This window comes from Myodes glareolus, chromosome 7, assembly GCF_982192425.1.
Source record: "Myodes glareolus chromosome 7, mMyoGla1.1, whole genome shotgun sequence".
Taxonomy (NCBI): domain Eukaryota; kingdom Metazoa; phylum Chordata; class Mammalia; order Rodentia; family Cricetidae; genus Myodes; species Myodes glareolus.
In genome coordinates this window covers 98,613,671-98,638,697 of record NC_142032.1, presented here as the reverse complement: position 1 = coordinate 98,638,697, position 25,027 = coordinate 98,613,671, and the positions used below count along the sequence as shown (strand labels likewise).

The 25,027-nt window shown below is 39.1% G+C and overlaps 1 protein-coding gene across 1 annotated transcript; it reads right to left on the bottom strand.

Moving 5' to 3' along the window:
• Positions 1-707: 707 nt before the first annotated feature.
• Positions 708-21,646, bottom strand: LOC148121535 (interferon-induced very large GTPase 1-like). Its single transcript, XM_087908597.1, is given in 4 exon segments — positions 708-5,017; positions 5,020-8,375; positions 10,632-10,710; positions 21,543-21,646. Coding segments are annotated over 3 exon segments (7,125 nt in total). The 5' UTR covers positions 10,664-10,710; positions 21,543-21,646; the 3' UTR covers positions 708-1,280.
• Between the last annotated feature and the right edge of the window lie 3,381 nt (positions 21,647-25,027).

Genomic DNA, 25,027 nt, shown 5'->3' with positions numbered 1-25,027 from the left:
GTTCACTTCTCCCTTTTGGTGCTGCCACAGTGCCTGGCTTGAATATATTAAGACTTTGTGTGCATTGCCACAGTCCAGGAGTTCCTATGCACATCAGTTCTGTTATGCTTACTTGATATGGTTTTCTTGGAGTTGTACATCACCTTTAACTCTTGGAAACTTTCAACGTCCTCAACCGTATAGTTACCTGAGCCATGAGGACGATTTGATGAAGATATCCCATTTAGGACTCAGTGCTCTAAAGTCTCTCACTCTCTGTACATTTTCTAACAGTTGGTTTCTGTGTTAACTCCCAAAGACTATAAGAAGAAACTTCTCTGATGTGTGTTGATCAATGCACTGATTTATCGATATAGCAATCATTTTATTGCTTTGTTACTTTAACAGAATAATAGTAATAGGTTTCTCCTAGGTATGAGATCTGTCTAATCTGAGGTTCTTGACTACTTAAGCAGTGTACATATAAATTCCTTCTTATGGGGTGGGCCATGAATCAAATCAGAAAGTGTTCAGTAAATCCCACAATATTTGTGCCAATATTAAACAAGTTTGTATTGCAGGCAGGTAACTTCTGTAGGTTTTGGGGTTTGTAATTGGGCATCATGGTGTTTTAAATACCAATAGTTTTTTGACTTGCTATCTCCTATTATAAAATGAACAGGAAAAGACAGAAAGTAAGAAAAGAATAAAATTATGGTCATAAAACGTTCTTGTTTATCTTCCCTTTATTGGATTGGTAATGATCACTGGCATCATGGCTTTGTCCTAATCAAACCTTCTTAAATTGCTCTGCTTTGGGATCCTCATATCTTAAGGAAGATTGTTACATTGAAGTCAAAAAGGTTTTCTTATTATTTGAGAGAAAATCCAATTAAAGGACTTTAATGCAAATTGTATCTTTCCCTCAGACATATATTTTGGTTGAATTTCCCATCAACAGATCTAGAGATCTGTGGCAGCCTGAAAGGCTAGAATAAATACTTGTCTATTAAGATAGCTTCCCATGAGTTGAAAGAAATATTCAGAATAATAAACTATTAAGCAGGCTATTGAAAGGATATTGATTTAATCATATATTCACATATATAATACATTATATTTAATGCAGGAATAATAAAGATAGAGTGCAAAATCTTCTTAGTAGAAAATCTTCTAATAAGGAAATATTAACTTATTAATGTTTACTTTTTTCATTTATAAGGTAAAATCTTGAATGTAGCTCCTAAATTTATCTTAAGATCCCTTGGTTTATTTTAAATTTCTGTGGAACTACTAGTGTTCTAATTGTAACTTTTTAAGTCATCGAGTACTTCTTGCTTTGTGATTTTGAACCAAGAAACTGGTATTGTCCCTCTATTTATAAAATTTTTGCCGTAGTTTTCCTCTAGGTCTGATTTAAAGCGACAGACAAACCATTTCCAGTACGACTGAGTAGATGAGTCTGGAGTGATGCTCCACCTGGCATAGTTTTCTCCTGCTTCTCGATATCTTTTGTATGTGAATTGCATGTCATTTACATAAAAAGGATAATCACTTGCTACTAAACTAGTACAGAAATCAGTGACAAAGTCCTCTGAGTTTTTCCATTTAGCTCCACGTACAGCCTGAGGGCGGTGGAGTGACACACTGTGGTCTCCTTCATGTTCCGGAATGGTGTTGGTACAAACTGCTTTACAAAAAGGACACTGTTTCCAGCAGCCACGGAGCTGGTCAGAGAGAATTTTCTCAATGTCAGAAATTATTTCATCTATGGGCTTACTTGAGCAGTTCTCTTCGACTTTCCTCAGTGCAGGATCCAAAGCTTCACTCATAGTTTTTTTGAGAAACTCAGTATCATTTATCTCCAGGTGCTCGATGCTATTCAGGTCTCTTCTTGGAAAGACCAGGTTGCTCCCTAGGTGATCACAGAACAAATCCAACCAGCGAGAAGCAGTGCTGCTTTCATCTTTAGTTACTGCTGTGGCATTTTGAACGGCAGAGAGGATGGCATTCTTGATGTCTTCTAAACTTGCTTTTAAAAAAGTCTTTATTTTTTCACCTTCTTTTTCTGAACAATACCTTACAATGTGGTCTTTAATGTATTCCCTAAAAAATGGTTCTGGATGGTAAATGTAATTCCAATACTTCTCAAAATTTTCTTCTTCTGCCAGAGAAATGAGAATGTGTTTCTCCAGGTTAGCCCTGTTTCCATTGAACGCAGGGCAGGTGGATTTCATGTCCCTAGTTACTTTACGACCCATTTCTCCCAATATGGTGGAAGAAACAGCAGGAGTGAGCTTATGCCAAAGGAACTCAACAAAGGATTTGATGGCAGCAGTACCTTCGCAGCGCATCTTAAAACTCTTGAAGAAGTCATCTTTCTTTCTCTTCATATAGTTCACAGGATCGTTTGCAATCTTGAATTCCTCATGCATTTCCTTGAAACTCTTAGATGCTCTTTGGAATAAGCACAGGGATAAGTCAATGGTGTAGTCTCTGGTAAACGTGTATTCTTCCTCAGGGGGAACAGATTTCACTTCATTTTCTATTATCCTCAGGATTTCATGAAAATCATTCTGACTGTAACCACACTGTTGCTTCCAAATGTTTTTAATTGTTTCATTAAATCTTAAATCAATATTATGAGTAACATTTTTAATGGATTCTTTATGAAAGGTTTCTAAATTCGTGGAGATTAAACCATGTTGTTTTTTCATTTGGATATGTTTGTCATAGTTGATTTCAAACATCCCTCCAAAGTCCCTTTTTAGTTTTTCTATAATATTTTTCTCTTTCTTGAAATGCTCCAAAAGAATATTTTCAGAATCCAAATCAATGTTAGGATCTGTCACAAGAGGAACATTCGGAGTCACATTGGAGATCCAATTTGTCCAAAGTTGATTGAATTTCTCATGTAACTCTTCATCACTGAATTCTTTACCCTTCACACTTAAAGCCAACTCTCGGCTCCTCTCTAACAATTCATTTTCATATTGTGACACTTGGTTATCTAGTGTTTCTTGGCTTTGTTTAAGACTGAGAAGCTCATTGCCTTTCTTTCTGGTGTCTGAAATAAGTAATTCATTAAGCATTTGTAACTTCTGTTCAAAATAAGCTTTCCATTGGACCAATGTTTCACTGTCTGGGTCTTCTTCAAAATACTTGTCAAATTCTTTCTTGATGGCTTCATATTTTCTGTGAAGAGGACCCTCTAGTGTATTGGTTGTGATTGTCTTTATTTTTGAATTCTGAATCTGATTATTCAACTGGTTTTGTAATTCCAGCACATGGCTCCTCAACTCCCAGGTCCAGTGATTATATATAGTTTCCAGTTTGCTCATGGCTATGACTTCCTTAGTGTTTCTGAAATTGAAAATGAAATTCTCACTGACCAGGGCTTTCCACAAATCTTGAACTCGGAATTTTACATCTGAGATTTTCATGATCTTTCTCCTGGATTCCTGCTGGGCAGTCTGAAGAATCACACTCTTCAATTCCTGGACATTGTAGCTATAATAAGGGTTGGGAGAAGCCATTGGAGGGTTGCCATCCCAGAGGTGAGCAAAGTAGTAGACATGATACTTAACATTAAATTTAATTACATCGCTGAAACGAGTTATGTCTGAGCACTCTTCCACCTCAGCAGCTAATGCTGTCATCTCATTCAGTCTCTGCTCCAGTCTCCTTCGTCCTTCCACAGTTTGGTCTTTAGCTGTAACTTCTCCCACATTCTGATGGACAAAGATGCAACTCGGGGAGATTTTCACTTGTTTCATTCTCAGAAAGGCCTGGACAACTATTTGTAGGACATCCTGCATCTCTGCTGGATTCTCCCCAAAAATATTGATCAAAGTCAAGTTTCCAAGACCAGTAACAAATGTTGCCATCTCATTGTCCCAGTTCTGGGATTTGTTTTTGAGTTCTGGAGCCCGAAGTCCTTCTGTGTCAACGATGAGCACAAAATCAAAGCCAAGTTCATCTGTGAATGTCTCTTCTACCTTCAGGAGCTGCATGTAGGCCCCCTTGGTGCACCTGCCTGCACTGGCTGTTAACTGCAGCCCAAACAGGGCATTCAGTAAGGTGGACTTCCCTGAGCTCTGCAGTCCCAGGATAGAGAGAACAAACAACCTTTTGTCTCCAAGTGTCTCTGAGATCTTGTCAAAAACAGCTGCCACCCACTTTAGAGGCACATATGAGGCATCCCCATCCATCAGCTCAATGGGAAGACCAGCAATCATCAGGTCTGCAGCAATCTGGGGGAGGCAGAGAAAAAGGCTATCTCTAGGGGAGGAAGTGTCTTCCAGAGCTTCATAGATCTGGGCAGCTTCTCGGAGAAGGTGCTCCATGCCAAATGTACAGTCATAAATCTCCATGGTGATGGCTTCTATCTGATTCTGCTGGTCAATCAAGAAGTTGCTTTCATGCTTCCTATGTTCTTCTGTTTGTTCCAATGACCACAAAATCCTTTGTTTCTCCTGTAATATGTCTAAATGTTCTTTAGTTAAGTTATGTAAAAGCAGACTCAACCAGGTCAAGATGTACTCTTTGGAAGGAGTTTCTGCCTTTTCTTGAAGAGTATTAAGGAAAGAGCACATTACATCATTGAGAGGAAAGGCCTTTTCTAATTGTTGAAGACGTATTTTTTGTTTCTCTCCCTCAATATCACTTTTATGTTGTTCAATACTCCGATTTCCTTTTTCTGTCAGATGATAGAGTTCTTTGTCCTTCTTACACCAAATATGCCAGAGTTTTCCTTGAAGTGGTAATAAGTTTTCTTTTATCTTTGATAATGTATGTGTTGTTAGTAGGGTCATTATAATCTCAGCCTTTTCTTTAGCTTTCCTGCAGTCTTTCTGATCTTCATCAACCAGGAATCCTTGTTTTCGAGCCATCTGTGAACAATCTTCTAAGCTCAAAGAAGTATTAGAGTGTTTTAATAAATGTTTTATGGCATTTGTGAGTTCTTCTGTTAATTCTGCCTCATTTCTATCCCTGATGCCAATTCTTACTCTTCTACCAGAATTATTAACCAAGACATTTTTTTATCATCCAACAAGCACAATAGAGGTATTGAAGACTGACTCAAGTGTCTGACAATATTCTGGTTTTCTTTATTGCCATCGGAAGAGGACATGAGGACCACAATGACAGAAGAGATTTCCTGCAGGAAGCTGAGTTGTTGCCTGTGGTCTTTGGCATCTCCATGAAGATTGATGAAGGTCATGCACTTATCAAATGTGTCCTCATTTTGACCCCCAGGACAGAACCAGGAGATCTCCACCACTCCCTCCATCAGGAGACAATATTTGCTGCTTCCTCTGCAGTGCCTGTGAAAAAACACGTCATGTTTACGTTTGTAGAGGAGAGAGTTCATGGTCTGAGATTTGGAAGCAGAGAAGCCTTTTCCAACTCTAATGAAGGACACTATGGGGGTAGAGACACAGCACATCTGTTGATTCCTATGGCTGTAGCTCTTGTCCTGTGGTGATTTACTTGACTCTTGCCAACTTTTCCTGATTTGTCTGAGAGACCAAAGAGAGAATTCCATCTGAGAAGTGTTGGGATTTGGCACCACAAGGGGGAGTGCAAATTGACAAATGGAAAGTTTGGACAAAATGTATTGCCTGGCAAGATCATCTGCACAGTGAAAAATGGCCATCTGGATGTCCATTGGGTGAATGCGTGGCTGGGACTCTGTGTCGAGAGGATCAGTAGGTTCATCTCTGTCATCAGACAACTCTTCGAATGGATCAAAAGTATCAATTTCTTCATAACAGGGACCAATTAAATTATCAGGTTCATCATTTTCAGCCTTTGTGAGGACCAGATTTCTGAACCCACAGTCTAGCATCAGTAGCTTTTGTAGGAAATAGAAAGGAAGTTCCTGTTCAGATGCTGGTTGGGAGTTGTGTACAGAAGTCTTGTAGATCAGATGGAAGTCAGCTTTGCTCATCATTTTTGGGTAGTGATGTTCTAGGCCTAGGCGCTGTAGTAAGCCTAAGAAAGGTCCTTTGTCTATCATTTCCTCTTTGTTGTTTTCATTCTGTTGCTTGTTACAAGTCTCGTTGTTTTCATGGTTGAGCCCTTGCATTTCATGAATCCTCAAAGGAGAGATGTTGTGTTTATATTTCCAGTCAGAGTGTAATCTCGGGTCAGTCTCCTGATTCTTGGAATCATGATCTGTTCCAGATTTTGTGAGGACATTTGGAACTTTTAGCGACAATATCTGCTCTATATGCTTCCTTGTAAATGCTAAGAATTCTCTTTTCTCTTCTAGAGAAATGGCTGTGTTTCCAATTGTGCTTGTCAAAGTTTTGAGCACAAGGAATACCTGTGCCCAGTCTGGGCAGATTGTTTTGAGCTCCTGATATATGTGTAGGGCAGTTTGTATTTCATCCAGGAGGAAGTTTAACTCAGCACATCCCAGGGAAGCCAGGAAAACATCACTTTCCAGCACATTGCCTGAACCAGCTGCTATAGAGATTAGTAGCAACTGCAGGTCAGGCTGATCTTCTTTAAGGTAGTTCAAGAACGTACCAAACGCTGTGGTGACTTCATATGTGGCTTTTCTTTGAGCTTCTTTCACTGTTTGTGGAGATTTCTTTTTCATACTCCCTTCTAGGTTTTTTTGTATTTCCTTTAAGTTCTGAAGAAATTCAGAAAATGAGGTGATTTTTTCTTGTTTTCCCTCTGATTCTAACTGGTGTATCCACTCCATGCTAGATGGGGCCTTCAGAAAGTTCGTAAATTTGTACACACAACCATCTATCACTTCCTTAAGTTTCTCATCACCATCATAACCTGCTTGGAATTTAATATTCTTTTGTAAAAGTCTAGTTTCTTGGATTATACTGAAAAATTCTTCATCCTGGATCTGAGTAGGAAGGTCAGACAGCACAGAATAGTTTTCTTTCAGGCATTTAGCCATCTGAAAAGGGTCCTTAAAATCACTTTTGTGACTTTTGAGGATGATGCTCCAAACAGGCACCAGCCTAATTCCCTTATCAATAACAGACCATGTTTTGTTGTTGGCAAGTAGACCAGCTGTCCACTGGAAAATTCCATTTGCTTCCGATGGTCCACCTATCTTGGACACAGATAATTGGATGTTGATTTGGAGCTGATGATTAGGTGTATTCTGGCATAATCTTATATAACGTGATTCTGACATTTTCATCCTTGCCTCAACTTCACCTTCAAAGACACTGGAGCTCTCTGTTATGTAACAATCTAAAGCCTCTGCTGTCTGCTGCTTCACAAAATCTAGCTGATCACTTTGGAAACCCTCTGAAATGGCCTTCCAGCAGTAGATTCCCCCAAGATGCAGAGGGCCTTGATTAGCGTGAGAACCAAATCTGTTGAAAAAGTTTTCAGTACTGTTTCTCAGTAATAAGAATCTGTCTTGTCCATCAGTGTGTTCCAGTTGTTCCTCAATAATCTTCAATTCCTTGAGAGCAGCCTCCGAGAGCTTGAGCTGATGACTTCGAAAGTGGAAGGAGGCTAGTGGCACATAGCTGTACTTGACTGAAGAGAAATAAGAGTGCTCTGAATTTGATTGCTGTGTGTCCTTAGATTCAGATTGTTTGGTTTGATCTTTACCACATTCTTGACTAAATCCCAAGTGTTCACCCTTGGTTGATATCATTGTTCTAAATCCCAGCATCTCTACTGTTTCAGTGAATAGAGATTCTTCTTGAGAAGACATGAATTCTTTTGTGTCCATCATTTTTTCTTGTTCAGGTCCAAAGAGAAAGAATTCCTTGGGGACCCTGAGTACCTCTTCCCTCTTTGCTAATTGGTCCTCTACCTTGCTTGTCTTATAAATTCCCTGCAGAGCCAGCCCTCCAGATGCCCATTTTACCAGATCTCTATCTGGGAGGTTTTCACTGTAGGAAAGATTTTGCTCCATGTCTTTGAGATGTCTTTCCATTGTTTCAGTGACATCTTTTAGGGGCACTTCAGGCCCTGGCCAGCACTCTTCAGGGATCTCCACTGTTTGTCTCAGCTCTGCTTCTTTTTTCTTAACTTCTTCCTCTTCTCTGTGCTTCCCTTCTGACTGTAAGGCCCTCAGTTCCTGCAGTGCCTGTTCTGCCTGCTGCTGTCTGCCCTCTACCATCTCCCCTGAAGTCTCCTGGAACTCTGCAACATTGTTTGGCTGTGAGAGCTCAAGAAGCTTCTCCAGAGCCTTTTCCTCCCATGTGTGCTGTGTCTGGGACTTCAGCTTCTGGAAGTCTTTTTCTTCTAAGTATAGTAAGTCCAGGGCACAGGTCACACCCAGGTCTTCCCGAAGCGTATGCAACCAGGAGTCAACAGACAACCCCACTTCTGTCAGCATCTCCTGGAGATCTAGCTGCCTTCTGCTTCTGGACTGAACACGCTTTGTTGTTGCCATGGCTCTGTGAAGAACAGATGCTTATTTAGTACGTGTCCAAATATAAGACATCTGATTCATACCACCCAAATTTAAGTGTTTTTTCAGTAGGCTAGTCTTGAAGGCTTCTCATGCTTTCTTCTAATTGTTTAATTTATGTTTACTTAAAACTTTTGTCCTGTCATTTTCTGTTTACTATAAATAATTTATATGTCTAGCTGCCATTAAGAGGTTCAATCTAATAGACTGGCTTCAAGTATTTATTTCCTTCTATATTGACTCAAGCCAGAACCACTAATGGTTAAATTTGAAAACATTATTAGGGGACAACCAGGGTTTTATTTGACAAAAATTAATTTCCTTATGTTGATTAAGATTTCTGTATTTGTTTCTATAAATACTATGTTGACTGTTTCAATTTATATTTTCCTAAATACAAATCAAATTATGTAATATTGTGTTGGTCTCTAATCATTATAAATGAATTTCTGTTTTATGTTTGCCAATAGCTTCTAACATTTCCTCTTGCCCTATGATATTGTTTTAGAATATTTCTATTGATGTGATAAAACACCATGATCAAGCAACTTAGAAAATATGTCTAATTTGGGGCTTGTGAGGTCACATGGTTAGAGTCTATCACCATCATGGCCAGGAGGATGATAGTAGTCAGGAAGGCATGGTTCTGTAACAGTAGATGAGAGCTCTTGTCTTAAGACAAAACCACAATAAAGAAAGACGGATAGGGAATAAAAATGGCTGGGGTATTTTGAAACCTCAAATCTCATACCTAGTGACAAACCTTCTCCAACAAGTCCACAATTGCCAATTCTTCTCAAGAATTTCCTCCGCTGTGGAACAAACATTCAAATAAACCAACCTGGGTTTATAGTTGCTCAGAGACTGAACCACCAAGCAGAGAGCCTGCAAGGGGCTGACCTAGACCCTCTGCACATATGCTAGAGTTGGTAGCTTGGTTTTCCCGCGGAACCCTAACATTGGAAGCAAGGGGCTGTCTCTGACTCTGTTGCCTACTTTCGGGATCCTTTCTTTCATTGGATTGCCTCATCCTGCCATAATAGGAAGAGAGAAAACTAGTCTTGCTGCAATTTCATATGCCATGGCTTGCTGAAATCCCTGGGAAGCCTGCTATTTTCTGGAGAGAAATTTATGGGGTGCAGATTAGGGAGAGAGGGGAGGTTGGGGGAGGGAGAAGAAATTATGGACAGGGTGTAAAAACAAATTAATTAATTAATTAATAATATATATCAGAAGCTACAGTTTTGCACAGTCAATATATAGCTGATAGATTCATAAAGAAGGACGCACAAGTATACAACTTTCGGTGCACCTTGTTTTGCAGAGCCTGTGAGAAGAATTGTCTTTTGCATAAGTTGCTATTGGTTCTGTTAAATATTATTAAACCATTATGTTTCTTGCTAAAAATGGGATTCATTCCTAAAACCTTGAGTGGTGTAACTTCTCGTGCAGGGGCATTGCAATGACCTTTCCATTCACCCACACCATGAGACCTTAAAGCCAAAACATTCACTCTTCATTCTAACAGTCAAATTTACAGAGGTTCAATCCCACAAAATTACTTGCTAACAGACCGTATAGAAATTTTTATAAAAGATAGGCACTGAGCAGGAAGGCAGCAAGCCCCGCGCTCAGCAGACAGGCAGGTCTGGGTGTGTGTGAAGTTCAGGTGCAGGGATCTTTAGTAACTTTATCTAATGGTTTGTGATGTCAGATATTTCTCCTTGGATGCTGGCTCTTTCCTAGGTGGTGTCACCTGTTCCAGAGTGCTTCTTTGTCAGCTTCTACTTGCCCTTTTTGTGACCTTGATATGCATATTATCATTGTCTTTGTCTGTGGAATTTGTCAACTATGTCTGTAAAAACCAAAAACCTCCTGGAGACACTCCTTGTTCTTCTTCTCCCTGCTTCTTCACACAAAGGAATAAAGAACATGCAGTGGTACCGTACAGGAGCTGATTTATTCTGTTTACCCTCAGATCCAATCATCCAGATTTTGCCTGCCATAGTGAATCTATCTGGACCCTGGGAGGTTTAATGGGATTAACTCCAAAATAAACCTTGATATTAATATAAAAATATTCAGTGGGAAACCAAAAGAGTGAATAAATTCCAAGACAGAATAACAAAGCTTGTACACAAGATAGGTTTGAAAGGTTGAAACACATTTCAACATATTACAGGGTACCTCTGACAAACATATATCCAACACTATATCAATGGGACAAACTAATAGTACTTACTTTAAAATCAGGATTGAGACAAGGAAGTCCATTTTCTGACCTCTTAATCATAAAGTCCTTAAGGTCCTAGGCAGATTAACTAGGCATCAGAAATAAAGGTGAACAAATAAGAAAGGAAAACAATCCAAATATTACCGTCTGAGGATGATGTGATCCTATACATTAAATACTCTAAAGCTTGCATCATAAAACTGTTATAATGGACAAACACTTTCATCACACTATTAGTATACAATATAAATGTTAAAAGTATCACGAACTTTCCAAGTACTAATAATGAACTTGAAAAGAAAGAAACTGATAAAAAAAATCATTTCATTCACAATGAATGAATGAATAATAAAAAAAATATGGAGTAAAACTATTTTACTGGCATTGAGACCCCACTTCTCACACTGGGTCACCTTAATACATGTGGAATCTTGATATGAGATGTTGTGTTGATATTCATGGGAGACTTGCTCTTTCCTGAACAGAAATGGAGGAGGAGTGGACTGAGAGAGGAGACAGGAGGGAGGAAGTTGGAAGAGAAGAAGGAGGGGAAACTCTAGCTTGGTTATAAAATGAATAAATAAAGTAACAAATCCGAAAATATAGAATATACATACGTTATGATTCATTCTGTCAAAATAATTAAATTGTTTGCTGGAAAAGGGATGAAGAAAGAAATTATTATATTAACTAAAATATACTAGGCTATGAAAAATGCAACATTTGCTTTCTTTCATGGAGTTTTTATGTTACATAAATAGATAAAATCCTTTATATGTAAATATATAGCTTGTATGATGTTAAAGCAGAAGCAGACTATGTGAATGACCTAGAGAGATGGCTCAGAGTTTAAGAGGTCTTGCAGAAGACCTGCCATTGTCTCCTAGTACCCACATAGCATACATTTATCTGTAATGAGAGTTTTAGAGCACAGTGTGCCTTCTGGCCTCCACAACCACCAGGCACGCATGATGTGCACAAACATTTATGCTGGCAAAACATGGGTGCACATAACTAGCAATAAATAAACAGAAAAACTGTGTTGATAATGAATGGGACAAAGAGGTGGGAGGTGCAAAGGAATGTTATAGAGAGTAAATATATTAGGCAGGACCCCGCCATTTTGTAAAGCTATTCTATTAACTTGTTTCTTCTATATTTTTGCTCTTAACCACAACCATATAAAATTTTGGCACAGGTCTCTGAGAGACAGACTCTCTTCTGTCCCTGCATCAGGAAACAGTCTGACTATATGCATTCACTATGGACTGCCAATCAGTCACTGGCATAGAACTTACTTCTTCCTCTAAAGTATATGAGAAGGGACCTTGTCTTTTCTTGTCTGCCTGATACTGACTTAGCATCTTTGCTGTACTGCTCTCTGTTTATCTTTCTATGGCATTAGTAACTTTTCTAATAAATATATAAAAAGCACAGAGCCCTTTGAGTTCCTAATATGAAACCTTTTGAATATGAGTAAACTGTGTGATATACTTGAATTGAAATCTCTTTATGAAATTTATTACCATCTATAATGTATATGTGTGAATTTTAAGAAATTATTAAGAGGCTATGACAGCATTTTAAGAGTAGGGAGACACAGCACAATGGCTTACTGGGTCAAATATAGTAACAGAAGATGTCTGTGAGAAAAGTATGGTGGGGAATGAGAGGGTAAGGCAGAGGAGGAAATATATGGATGGATAACTAAACTGAAGACCCTTCAAAATGTCATTAGGAAATCTACTACTGTAGATGTTTTTTAAGAATAGATATGTACACATATTTTAAAAGAGTTAACATTTATTTATTATATAAATATGCATATATTCTACTAGACACCATAGGCTGAAAAAAAAGCAAGAAAGAAAATACTGTATTATCCGTCTTGGAGTTGTTGGCTAAGTGGGGACCTACAGACATAAAAACATAGCAAACTATGATCAATACTTTTTTTTCTATTCCAGAATTTCTTTTTAAGAACTCATTTCTGAATACTTGAGTCTTAGAATATGAATAGATGAAGCTGGTACTTCCTTGGGAACTTCATCCCTACTTGTTAGCATTCAGAGTGCTGGAAGGTGCTAAACATGCTATTTGAGAGGAAAGTCTGACCAGAATGGCTTCAAGGACTGATGTATTTAGGATGATCAGGGAATGAAGAAATCACAGACACATAGACAGAAAGGGTGAGATCAAGTAGATTATTACTGCTGGAAGGTGTTTGAGTTAAGGCTTCATCCCAGCCCCTGGCATCCATATACCCAAAGAATCTGGAATGTTTGGGTAGAAGTCCCATTCTCTGGGAGTTGCCTCAATCCAGATTCCACCTTCAAGAAGCCTGTCCAATGCTGATCCCCTCCTCAGAGATTCTCAAGACCACTCCCTCAAGGTATTTAAATAGCAACCCTTAGAACAAACATGTGGTTTCCAGTCTTCTCGCTGGGGTTCTGGAACACCACCTGGGAGTGCTGTTATCCATTAAACTTGGGCTTTTTCTAATTCAGCTTGATTTGTTCTGATTCTGATTATTGCATTGGTAGGGAGGTTTATTAGGGTGCAAAACCTTTCTTCTGGAGGTCCCACTGAGAGACTCTTTTTCCCACCAGCCCAGGACCACATGTTGGGCAAACACCCTCCCATGAACCTGCTTTCTGCCAGGCTAAGATTGGCATCATCTGGGTAAGTTCCAATTTTCAAATCATTGCTTTTAAAGGCCCATGACCTCATATAATTTTGGCTTTTCTGCAAAGACACAGCCGTGCCAGGCTCCTGGCCTGACCATGACAAGATGCTGCTTTGTCCCTGTGGAGACCTTCATCAGGAGATGTCCTTTAAAGGAATTTCTCATACCCCTCTTTTTTTTGACCCAAATGTCAACCACAGTGAACACTTTCCATTAGGCTTTGGGTTTGGCATAGACTTGTGAGATGGGCACCTGCAATTTGAAGCCAGATTCTCAAATTTCTTGGGCTGCCTTTTACAAATTCTTTCTCAATTGGGCCTGTCCCATATCATCTGTCCCCAAAGGTTAATCTTTCTCTGCTTTAAGATCTGACTTCAATATGTTCTTGACAATGGGACACAGTGACCACCTGGAGTGAACACTTGAATTTTTCATCCTCCATGGTCTTGAAAAATTTGCCAGCATGTCAGAACTCTCATATGTCTGGTTTCTGGGCACTGCACTCCCAACTCTCCTTCAGTAGACAATGTCTTACAGCACTGGTTTGGTAACCATGGTCACAGCACCTCCAGATTCCTGACTACCTGGGAATTGAAACCCTGAATGTTCTGCCTTGATCATGACTCTAGAGACACTGTCCCTTCTTCCATTCCCCCAAACCCTGACAGTTCCACCTCCTCCTATAGGGCAACATTCTTCACATTCCTCCCCTTCTACCCTCCTACCCACTTCCTCCATAGCCAAAGAGAAGGTTGAAGGCCAACTTCCTCCTCCTTACCCACCTTGCTCCCCTCCAATTTCTCCTACTGCCTTTCGCTACCCTTCCATGCCACAACCCACCTCTTGGATCCCTTCTACACACTCTCCTAACCCCTACCAATCCTTCCTTGTCTCTTCTCATACCAGGGCTCACCAACCTCCTGCCATTCTCTGCCCTCTCCGAGAGGTAGCAGGAGCTGATGGAATTGCTAGAGTCCACATTCCCTTCTCTCTTTAGGACCTCTCACAATAAGAAAAGCAGTTGGGTTCCATCTGTACTAATCTGTTTATATCAAGGAGTTTCGCTATCAATTTAACCTGGCAGGATCTCTATGTCATCCAGGTCTCCTCTATTCTCTCTCTCCTGAAGAGCAAAGTGGGTTCAGGCAGCAGCTAGAGAGTACACAGACCAGACCCACCTAGTGGACAGTACAATACCTGTGGGGGACTTGTCTGTGCCAACTACAGAACCATACTGGGATTATCAACCAAGCCAGAATGGCTGGCAGAAGTGGGACATCATGGTCTGCTGTCTCCTTCAGGGCATGAAGATGATTTCATAAAAAGTTGTTAATTTTGAAAAACTCGGAGAGATCACACAGCAAGCTGATGAAAATCTGGCCATTTTTTAAAAACTGATTACAAGGGACCATGATTCAATATACTCGACTAGACTCTTCTAGACTGTCCCTTCTGAGGTTCCTTCTCCATTCATATGCTGAGAGCTTTCTCCCTGCCCCCACACCAACAGACCCTTATGCTCTTGAGCCTGCCCCACTCTCTTCAGGGGACAGAGTACTCCTCAAACAGCTAGTTCCTATGTCTCTCGAATCACAATGGACAGGACCTCACAAGGTAATGTTTATCACCCCTTTGGCTGCTAAGCTTCTGGGACACCCATGTTGGTATCACCTCTCCAGGCTCAAGTGAGCATCTATTCAGGATTCTTGGTTTGTCCAGCAGTTAGGACCCTCTACCCTCTGGTGTTCTAAGATGTCACAATGAAGGGCCTACTTGCTCCTTGTCCTGGCACACTCACCTTTATCAGTACAGATGATAACAATCTACATTTTCTCCTAGCAACCTGCCTTCTCAGCTCACTCAGGGAACATATGTCTTGTTGGGCCTCATAGGCCTGGGCCTGAGGCCCAGTATAACTTCCTAAGCTTAATTTGAGTTTGGTGAGGCCTACTGTAATTTCCTGAGCCTAACTCGAGTTTGAAGACCTGTCTCTGGCTACCCAACCTAGGCCCGCTTCTGCCCAGCCCCGCTAATATGGCAGAATATTATTGTTTCTTGTAAACAATAAATAAAGGAAGGATTTATCATTTCCCTCTGAGCCTCAGAGGCAGAGATCTGAGTTATTGGTCTGAATTACTGGAGACTTTCACATGCTTTGTTATGTCAATAACACACGTTTACTCAGAACTTCATCTCTTGTTCACACTTTTAGTCAATGCCTTTTCTGTTCCTGACAAAAAAAATCCTAGATTTTCCAGGTATGATTATAATGTTTTACTAAATGAAATAATATATTGATTAGTCAGTAATTCAATTCATATCTAAACTTTCATTCCATAGGGATATGTTATGGACTTAGTATCCATTTGGTGATCCTACTGCGTGACAACATAAACCTTAGGAGGCAGTGCCTAGTTGAATGAAGTAGGTTATACTGAAGCAAGCCTCTGGATTGTGTATTCTGCTTTTTGTCTATTATGTATTTTGTTTACAATGAGGAGATTGTTTTTACTCTATCCCACATTTGTACTGTGGTGATATGCCTTATCATACAACCATAATAAGGGAATGAGTTGATCATGGACTGAATTTTCAGAAACTATGAGTAACATCAGGTTTTTCTCCTTTAAGTTGATTTTTATAGAGATTTAGCCACAATGACAGAAAACTGACTAGCACCATGCAACTTCACTGAAAGTAAAAATTTATGCTCTGTTGAAAGACAAAATGAAGAGAACCAGAAGCTAATCTTTAGGTTATGATGTGGCTACAAGCCTATGGTGACCAGTGAGTGGAAGGTGGTGGTTTGAGTAAGAATGCCTGCCCATAGGGTCATGTATCTGAATGCTTAGACCCAGCAATAGGCACTATTTGAGAGGAACAGAAGATGTGGTCTTGTGTACTAAGTGTGTCACTAAGGGTGGGCTTTGAAGTTTCAAAAACTCAAGGTAGGCCCAATAGTTCACTCTTCTTGCTACCTTCAGGATTTGGATGTACAGCTCTCAACTATCATGCTTGCCTGTGTGTCAACATTTTTGATGCTGTAAAGATAATGCACTAAACTTCCAAAACTCTAAGCAAGCCCCAATTAAATGTTTTCTTTTATAAGAGTTTCCAAGGTTATGGTATCTTTTCACAGCAAAAGAACTCTGTTTAAGACAGAAATTGGTACCAGGAGTGGAGTATTGCTGTGACATGCCTTATCATGCTGCTCGTTGGCAGAGTGTGGATGTTGGGACTTTTGATTAGGGGAGCAATGATTGCCTAAGTAGTACTTAATGAGCCATATGAGTGGGATCATAGAAGATAGTGGTGGTGAGAGCAACATAGATTATGACTCAGGAGATTTCAGAGGAGAAGAATATTAGTAAGTGGTATAGAGTCTGTTGTGGTGATATTTTGGCAAGCAAAGTGGGTGCTTTTTGCCCTTATCCAAAATATTTGCCTGAGGGTAACATCAAAAGTTTGGGATTATTGGTATAGGCAGAGGACATTTCAAGAGAGCCTAGTACTGATTCTTCCTATGGTTACTATCAATCACTTTTATGTAGATTTATGATGAAAAGGAGCAAACTACATATAGAAAATTATAACATGTATGGTTTGAGGAGAAAAGAAGAGCAGGAAGAATAATGGTGCTAGGTTCATTGCTTAAGGAGATAAAAAGTTTAAAGGAAAGCCAGATGCTAAATGGAATGAAGAGAGTTATGCCCTCAGAACAAAGTCCCATCCAAGTAAATTTAAAATTCTGGAAAGGATTTAAAGACAAGCTCAAGAAGTGAAGGAAACCACAGCAAACAGGAAATTGGTACAATTGAATTTGAACGAGGAGAAAGTTCCAGCCCTAGCAAGCAGCAGTACTTGGCAGCTTTTTCCAACTCTTTCTGTCTTTAGAATAAATGATATAAGAAAGAACCTACAGAATATCCTTCCATGATATGGAAAACTGATGAGGCCATATTTGTGTCAGGGGTGTCCCTGAATAGGGGACCTGACAAGCCATTTTGTGAAACAATAAAGTTCAAACCTGGATTGTGTTTAGAGATGTAAGATTCCTGCCAAGGAAAGCTGCAGACTTAGTGTGGAAACAGTCCAAGGGAGAAACATGTGTTTCAGTCAACAAAGCTGATAGGACTAGGAAATCTGAAGAATACTTTGACATCAAACACGGAGATGCAGAGATTGAAGTTTGTCCTGCTAGTTTTTGGTCTAGCTTTGGTCTTGTATTTCCTCACTATGCTCTCTTTCCTCCCTTTTGGAATGGTGATGTATATTCTGGGCAATTATACATTGGAAATGTGTGATCTGATTTTTTATTTTGATTTTATATGGAATTACATTTAAGAGATTTCTATGAGTCTCAGAAGATTCTTTACCATCTCTCTTTTCATCCTTGCCTCCAATTCTGAACTCATATAGTACAGTGTATTTGGAGTGCAGCATTCTGTACTTCAGACAGAACCTCTGGAATGGTTCCCACTATGCTCCTTTTCCCAACTTTTGAAATAGTAGTGTATATTGAGAGATATTGTATGTTGGAAGTATGTGGTACACTTTTTTATTTTGGTTTCTCAGAGGTATAGAGTTAAGTGATTGCCTGGAATCTCAGAATAGACTTTGTATTTGGTACTTTTAAACATTGTTGAAGCTCTGATAGGTTATGAAGATTTTTGAAGTTTGACTGGATGCATTTTGCGTTATGATATGGCTATAGGCCAATGGGGGTCAGGGAGTAGAATGTGGTAGAACCCATTCCCTATCGAGGGATACCTTGCTCAATCTAGATTTAGGGAGGAGGGCCTTGGCCCTGCCTCAAGTGATGTGACAGACTTTCTTGGTTCCCCATGGAAAGCCTCACCCTCTCTGAGGAATGGATGGAGAGTATGGTGGGGGAAAGGTAAGGGAGTGGGAGGAAAGAAGGGAGATGAAACTTGGATTGGTATGTAAAATAAAAGATTGTTTTAAAAATAAAATAGAAAAGAAAATGTCCACTATAGATTTGAACACTTGGTCACCAGGGTTTGACACATACTGAGTATATTAGCTGGTATGGCCTTGTTAGAAGAACTCTGTCACTGGCATTGGATTTGAGCTTTCAAAGGCTCAAGCAAGTCCCCTCGCCTCTGTCCTCCTGCTGCCTATTGATCCAGATGTAGAATTCTTAGCTATTATATCTTCCTGCATGCTGGCATATTCACTGCCATTATAAAAATGCACTAAATTTCTGAAATTATCAGTGTCTCAAATAAATGATTTCTGTTATCAGTGTTGCCAAATCATGATGTCTTTTCACAGTAATTGAAGACTAACTAAGACACAATTTATATGCTTGGAGAAAATATTTATATGTTATATATACATATATATATATATATATATCTAATAAAGTAGTATCATTCTATACACATGTAACCCTTGAACAACACAGTAAAAAACTTGTTCAAAGACTTGGTCTAACAACTCTTCACCTAGAAGATTTACTGATTGTTTATATTTTATAAATGATTTTTGACAAGATTTGTTGTTTGAAAAATGAAAATGAATGCAATCATGTTATATTACCATTATTAAATTGATCACTATCTGTATTCCTTGCAATACACAATATTTATGAAGAAGTGGAGTAAGTCATGTGAATTCAAATAAGATAACATCACTAATGAAGATAGTTTAGGCTTTCCAAATGAAACATTTATCATAGAAACAAGAAATCTTATTTCTTGGTAATTTCACACAAATGTTGAAAGTTTAAGTTAACACAAACATCTGAATATAGACTGAATGGAAGCTTTAATCATATTTGCTAATCTAGACAGAGGTAACCAAGATGTCTTTAAGGGCTTCAGTCTGGAAAGCCCTTCATGAGCTAGCTCATCTGTTTGAACTCTCGTTCACCAGTTGGTGGAGCACTTGTATAAAAACGTTGACTCTTCACTTTTGTCCACAGTAACTAAAGCAGGATGAGATCCTGACATCTCCGTCTTCATTGTGTGCCTGGTCTTATTTGGCTGAAGACACAGAGGTAAGTTATTAACATTTCCTGTTAAAAGGATATTAAATCCCAGGAAGAGGAAAACCTAAATGGATCAACAATCCATCTCTTAGATGAGATCTTTTCATGAGGACTGGACTTCATTATCTATGATTGAAGAACAGATAAAAAGTTTAACAATTTATGGGACCACCTTACAGTAGTGACTACCTTCTAGTAGTTGAAATATTCATGGATACATGATGTGCAGAACTATTACTAGACTAGGATTGCTTTACTATGCATACTTTTGACTTTCTATCTGAATCTAAAACTTTCATGCCAATACCCTGAAGATGTATTTAGGGACTACTGGTTTCACTTTTTCTTCCAATTATGGCCATAATAGAGCAAATCTCCTCTCTATTTTTACCACCACACATCTCTTTAACTGTTATACAAGCCATGATCTTCGCTACTTTGTATCTCTGGGTTCATTTTAAAACCCTTGGTCAGGTTCTTAATGCAAAAAATTATTCATATAGAATGACCTCCCTTATTGTGTGATTTAAAGTAATAAAATGTCATATAAAGAACCACACTTCAGTGTAATGCTTACATGTGACCTATGTCCTCCCCGTTTTTAACTCCTCCCGATTTTTAACTCCAGACAGGCCAGACATAGCCCATCAAAATTCAAGTTCATTGTCTCATAAAGGATTGTTGGAATTATTTACTCATGCTCATCTGTTAAAAGCCAAATATTAAGTCTGATGACTTTTGTTAATTTCCCCTTCCTCACATCTCCTGGACTCTGTCTGACCCTCCTCCAGAGACAGGCCATAGCTAACTTTTCCTTTCCTTCTCCTAGGTCAATTTCCTGACTACAGGGAGAACAGTGGTCAATTTCCTGACTATAGGGAGAACAGTCTCCAAGTACTCTCCTGCCTCATATTGGCCTCTTCCTCATCATGTTCGTCCTCCCACATGAGCAAGATCCTACTCTGGTCAGCAATATGGTTCAGTGAGCTCTTGCACATGACCTCACAATGTGAACTGGATCCCTGGGACCCACACAATGTCAAAGGAGAGATAATAGACCACACAGATGTTTACTGACCTCCACATGTATGATATGGCAAATATGATTATCCAGCATGCAAAAACTCATAACAACAATAACACGTATATGTAAAAATGAAAAGATCCTTTTCTGCCTGGCTTTTAATATGCTTTGTCCCCCTCTTGTATATGTCCCTTTCCAATATTTGAAATTATCCTTTCAAAGGAGGATTCCCACTTTAAGCCTGGTCTTTTGTTCTATTTGGTCATACAAACCACCAAGTTAGATTGAGTTTAGAATTTCATTCTCCCATTCTTTTAGCTTGTTTATGGGGTGATAGTTTTAAGAGTATGATGAAATATGGACTTATGATGTCTTTTTGTTTTTCGCAAGACAGCATTTCTCTGTGTAACAGCCCTATCCATCCTTGAACTAGCTCTTGTAGACCAGGCTGGCCTTGAACTCATACAGACCCACCAGCCTCTGCCTCCTAAGTGCTGGAATTAAAGGCATGAGCTATCACTACTTTGTTTATTACGTCTTTTTTAATGTTTGCAAGCTTCATGAATATGAGGAAGATTTTGGTATTGTTCTCTCTCCTTTCCCTTTCCCAAATAAATAGGTTTTTTACAGTAGGTTTGCCTTATACTGCTTTGCCTTCCATCTGAGTTATTTCCCCTACCTTTTATCGACTCATCTCTTTTGCATGTATGCTAATGTCTAAAGAGAGGCACATGTGTCTTCCCCCTTCACCTCGGCTTATCTATGGTCACTTTTGAAAAAGAAATGTGTTTCTCTGAAAAGAAAATACAGCTTCTGGGTCCAGGAGGTAAAGGTCTGAGGTCCAATTAAACCTTGTAAGAAAACAAGAACCTCTATTATTGAAGACAAAGACTGTTCAGTGACAAGTTTCTCTATTTCCCCTTGAGTGACATAAAAGTCTTTTCCATCACTAACTCTTGAAGATGGAATTGGAAATAGTAAAGTCTGTTTTTCTCAGGGTTGACTTTGTCCCTCTTTTCAGTAGAATTGAAATATGAAGTTTAGTTTCAGTGCTAAACAATGATTTTGGCTTCAGCATACCATAATTGTAATGACTCTATTACCTTTTCCATCAGTTTCCATTTTGCATTGTCTATTCCATTTAGTTTATTTTGCATTTATCTGTCCACCCTGCTTCCCACCTACTCTTCTACTTACTTGTCTCCTTGAGGTCAGGTGAGTGCTCCAGACAATAGTGCAGGGAGAGTCTGATCCTTCCTGGAGGAGGCAAGACTGTGGAAGGTCAGTTACAGCACAGACAGGGTTATTTATATGGGAGTAGAGGCTGAATTTACTTTCAGCACAATAAAAATCCATGTTCTCCTTCTTACTGGGAGAAGTTTTATGTTATTCCTGTTTATATTGTGTGTTGTGTCACCATGGAGAATAGCCCAGTTTATAAGTAACTACTCTTACATAAAGAAATTAAAAGTTCAATTTTATTGACTCTTGAGAGAAGAACAACAGGGGCAGAAAACCCAGATATCTTAGTAGCTTTTAGGAGGAAGGAGCTAGATGAGTGAAGAAAATCATGCTTCATGAATCAGAGATGAGAAAATCAGGCTAATGCTGAGGAGATGGTTCAGTGAATAATGTGCTGACTATGCAAGTGTGATGCCCATTGTTCATATACCCAGAATTCACATAAATGTTAGGCAGGCATAATGGGTGTCTAATACAAGCAGTAAGGTGACAGAGACAACTAGAACAAGCTAGCTAGAACTGGTTAGCTCTGGGTTCAGTGAGAAACCGTACTTAACAAATAGTGTGGAGAATATTTCAAGACAACCAATTTCAACAGTAGGACTTTAAACAGATATGATTGTATGTCCCCTCCATAACTCCATTTCCACTCTCCTTCAAATTCAGTCTCCTTTTCCTAGAATTGTTGTTATATGCACATATGGATTTGCATATATGTACATATTCCTATATTTAACCTTTACGTCCATATAATGATATTTGTATGTTTGTTTTTAGGGCTGATCATTTGCTTGAACAAAAATAATGTAGTAGAGTAGATTAAAAAGGCTTACAGAAAAATTATCAAAAAACAAATACAAAATAGCCCTGCTTTAGTTACATAATAGGTAACCATTAGCAGGTTTGGACCAGTTCCTTGTGAATGGGTTTAGACCCACTCCAATTTCCCTGATAACAGAAGAAAGTGAAGCTTCATTGTTTCTCCTCCTTAGAATTTAAAATGCCCTTTGAAAGTGTATATGTGGTAGAGGTTTTTGAGGTCCATTAAGGAAAAGCTATTCTTCATTGTCAAAAAATGAAATCTGAGAACTTCTGGCTATGGGTAAACATTGCCCCAAAGAATAGAACAGTACATAGTGTTGTACTTGCCCATAAGAGTTAATCCAATTTGGCCTGCCAATCATTTGGCCAGGAGACCACTTCACAAGCCAACAGATTTACTAGAGGTATGCTTAGGAGTTGGGAAGAATTATTTCCTTAGTGAGAAAATAAAGTTATACCTCCTTATTACTTCTGTGACTATTTAGAAAGTTTACTTATTAAAGAGACTAAGAACCCACAAAAAGGATCCTGTTTCCCTAGTAACACTCTATCAGGAGGAAATCACCTGCTGCAGTGGTCTTCAACAAAGCATTGCTTTGTTACCTCCCTTCTGCTCTCTGTCCTATGGTGTTATAAATCTGAGGGAGAGGCACTTGTTGGTGCTTCCTCCCTTCTGTTATGCAATTCTGATCCTAAGGAGGTTGGAGGTGTCTGCCCTGCTCCCATCAGCTACCACAGGAGGCCTCTTTGAAGACTACTGGGCTAGGATCCCATCTATGAGTGTAATAAAATATCACTTGTAATCTTTTTCTGTTTGTTTTTCCTACTCGTGATTGGTTCTATCCCAGGTCTCTGGGCTTCCAGCCTCTAGGCAACTTGTTGTGCAGAGTTTGGTTGATATCCCCAGGAGGCCTGCTCTTTTCAGAAGGGAAATGGAGGAGTGGATCTAGGGGGAGAGGAGAGGTGGACAGGGGGAACTGAGAGGAGCTGAGGGAGAGGAAACTGCTGTTGGTATGTCACATATGAGTGATTAAATATTTAAAAAAATATTCTACATAGGGCAGGCAGAGGTGATAATTATTTTTTAACATCAGTGTTGCCAGGGACATAGGAGAGGGTGCAAAGATGATCACAGGAGTGGAGTCCACCCTAAATGACATCTAAACCTGCCAATGTCTGACTAACCACCTACCAGTTGCAGACAATACTCATGAGCTGTATGGATATTCAAGAATTTCATGAGGGTAGGAATAGGAAATGAGCTTGTCTGTCTACTCTGGGTTACTCAAGTGTATGTTCTAATGGTGATGGCTATGTTAGTGAATGCCACAAACAGCTACAAATGATGAAGTTAAAAATACCTATTTATTCTTGGGTATACTTTCAGTTGGATGTTCAGAAAAAAAATAGAGGTTTTCTAGACATGGGAATGACTCTGAAAGTCTGTCCTTTTTTGAGTGTTGGAGCTCAGGCCTGTAATCCTTGCATTAAAGAGGCAGAAGAACAAAGGGAGGCTACAAATCAAATCTAGATGGGCTAATCAGGAAATTTCTCTCACACACATTTAACTAAAAATTACACAAAAAGTAGATAATATAAAGAAAGAAAAACAGGGAAAACAAAGAAAACTTTACCTACATATTGCTAAATTACAAACTTTCTTTAGTGACAATTGGATTTAAAGAAAAAGTAGTTTTATATACTCCAAACCCCAAATATCAAGAGGTCATTAAGTTACAGCATGTTACATTCCAGCAAGAACTGGCTAAATCAAGTTTACCCTTGAATAGAAAAATCTTTTATGTATAGGCAAAGACAGAAGGAAGAGACAATACATAGTGACAACATTTAGGTGTTAACCTTGTAAACACAGTTCTGGATACAAGAGGTATCTGTGCCCTGGAAAACTTTGAGAAATTACAGATGCTCCTTTATCCCTGATGCTCATTTTCTTCTGTCCCCCAGGGCTATGAGCATAGTCAGACCAATGTGCTAGGACACGCCCAGAGGACTACTGCTAGGAATGGAGGCTGTGCCACCCATGTAAACAGGTGAAAGTCCTGAGATTACACAACAGCAAACATAACAGCAGAGCAGAGAGGAAAGGGTCCTTCCAACTAGAGGACAAGGGAAGGAATATAAAACAGAATACAAAGCACTTTTAAATCATAGGCCAAAAAAGCTTCAACCCAGGAAATAAGCAAGAATGTGCACAAACTCAGTTTGTTATGTGAAAGCTTTGCATTCCTTCATGGAGTCAGGAAATGGGAAAATATCAAAGTGAAATCATTTTGCAGCCAATAGGGAATTTACCTAGGGTCGTCCAGTCACAGACAGATACACAGACTTCTGCGTAATTTTCTTGAGAGAATGTTTTAAATCTGTTCTGTCAGACATGTTACCAAAGTATAAGTCATTTTGTGTTGTTGTTGTTTAAATTAAATTTATTATTAAAAAAACTTGAAAAAAATTACAAAAGGTTAACCAAACCAAGATGCAGCTGGTAGTGCATACTATTAATCCTAGCATTTGGGATGAAGAGGCAGGCAAATCTTTGAGTTTGAGTCCAACCTGATCTACAAACACACACACACACATACACACACACACACACACAC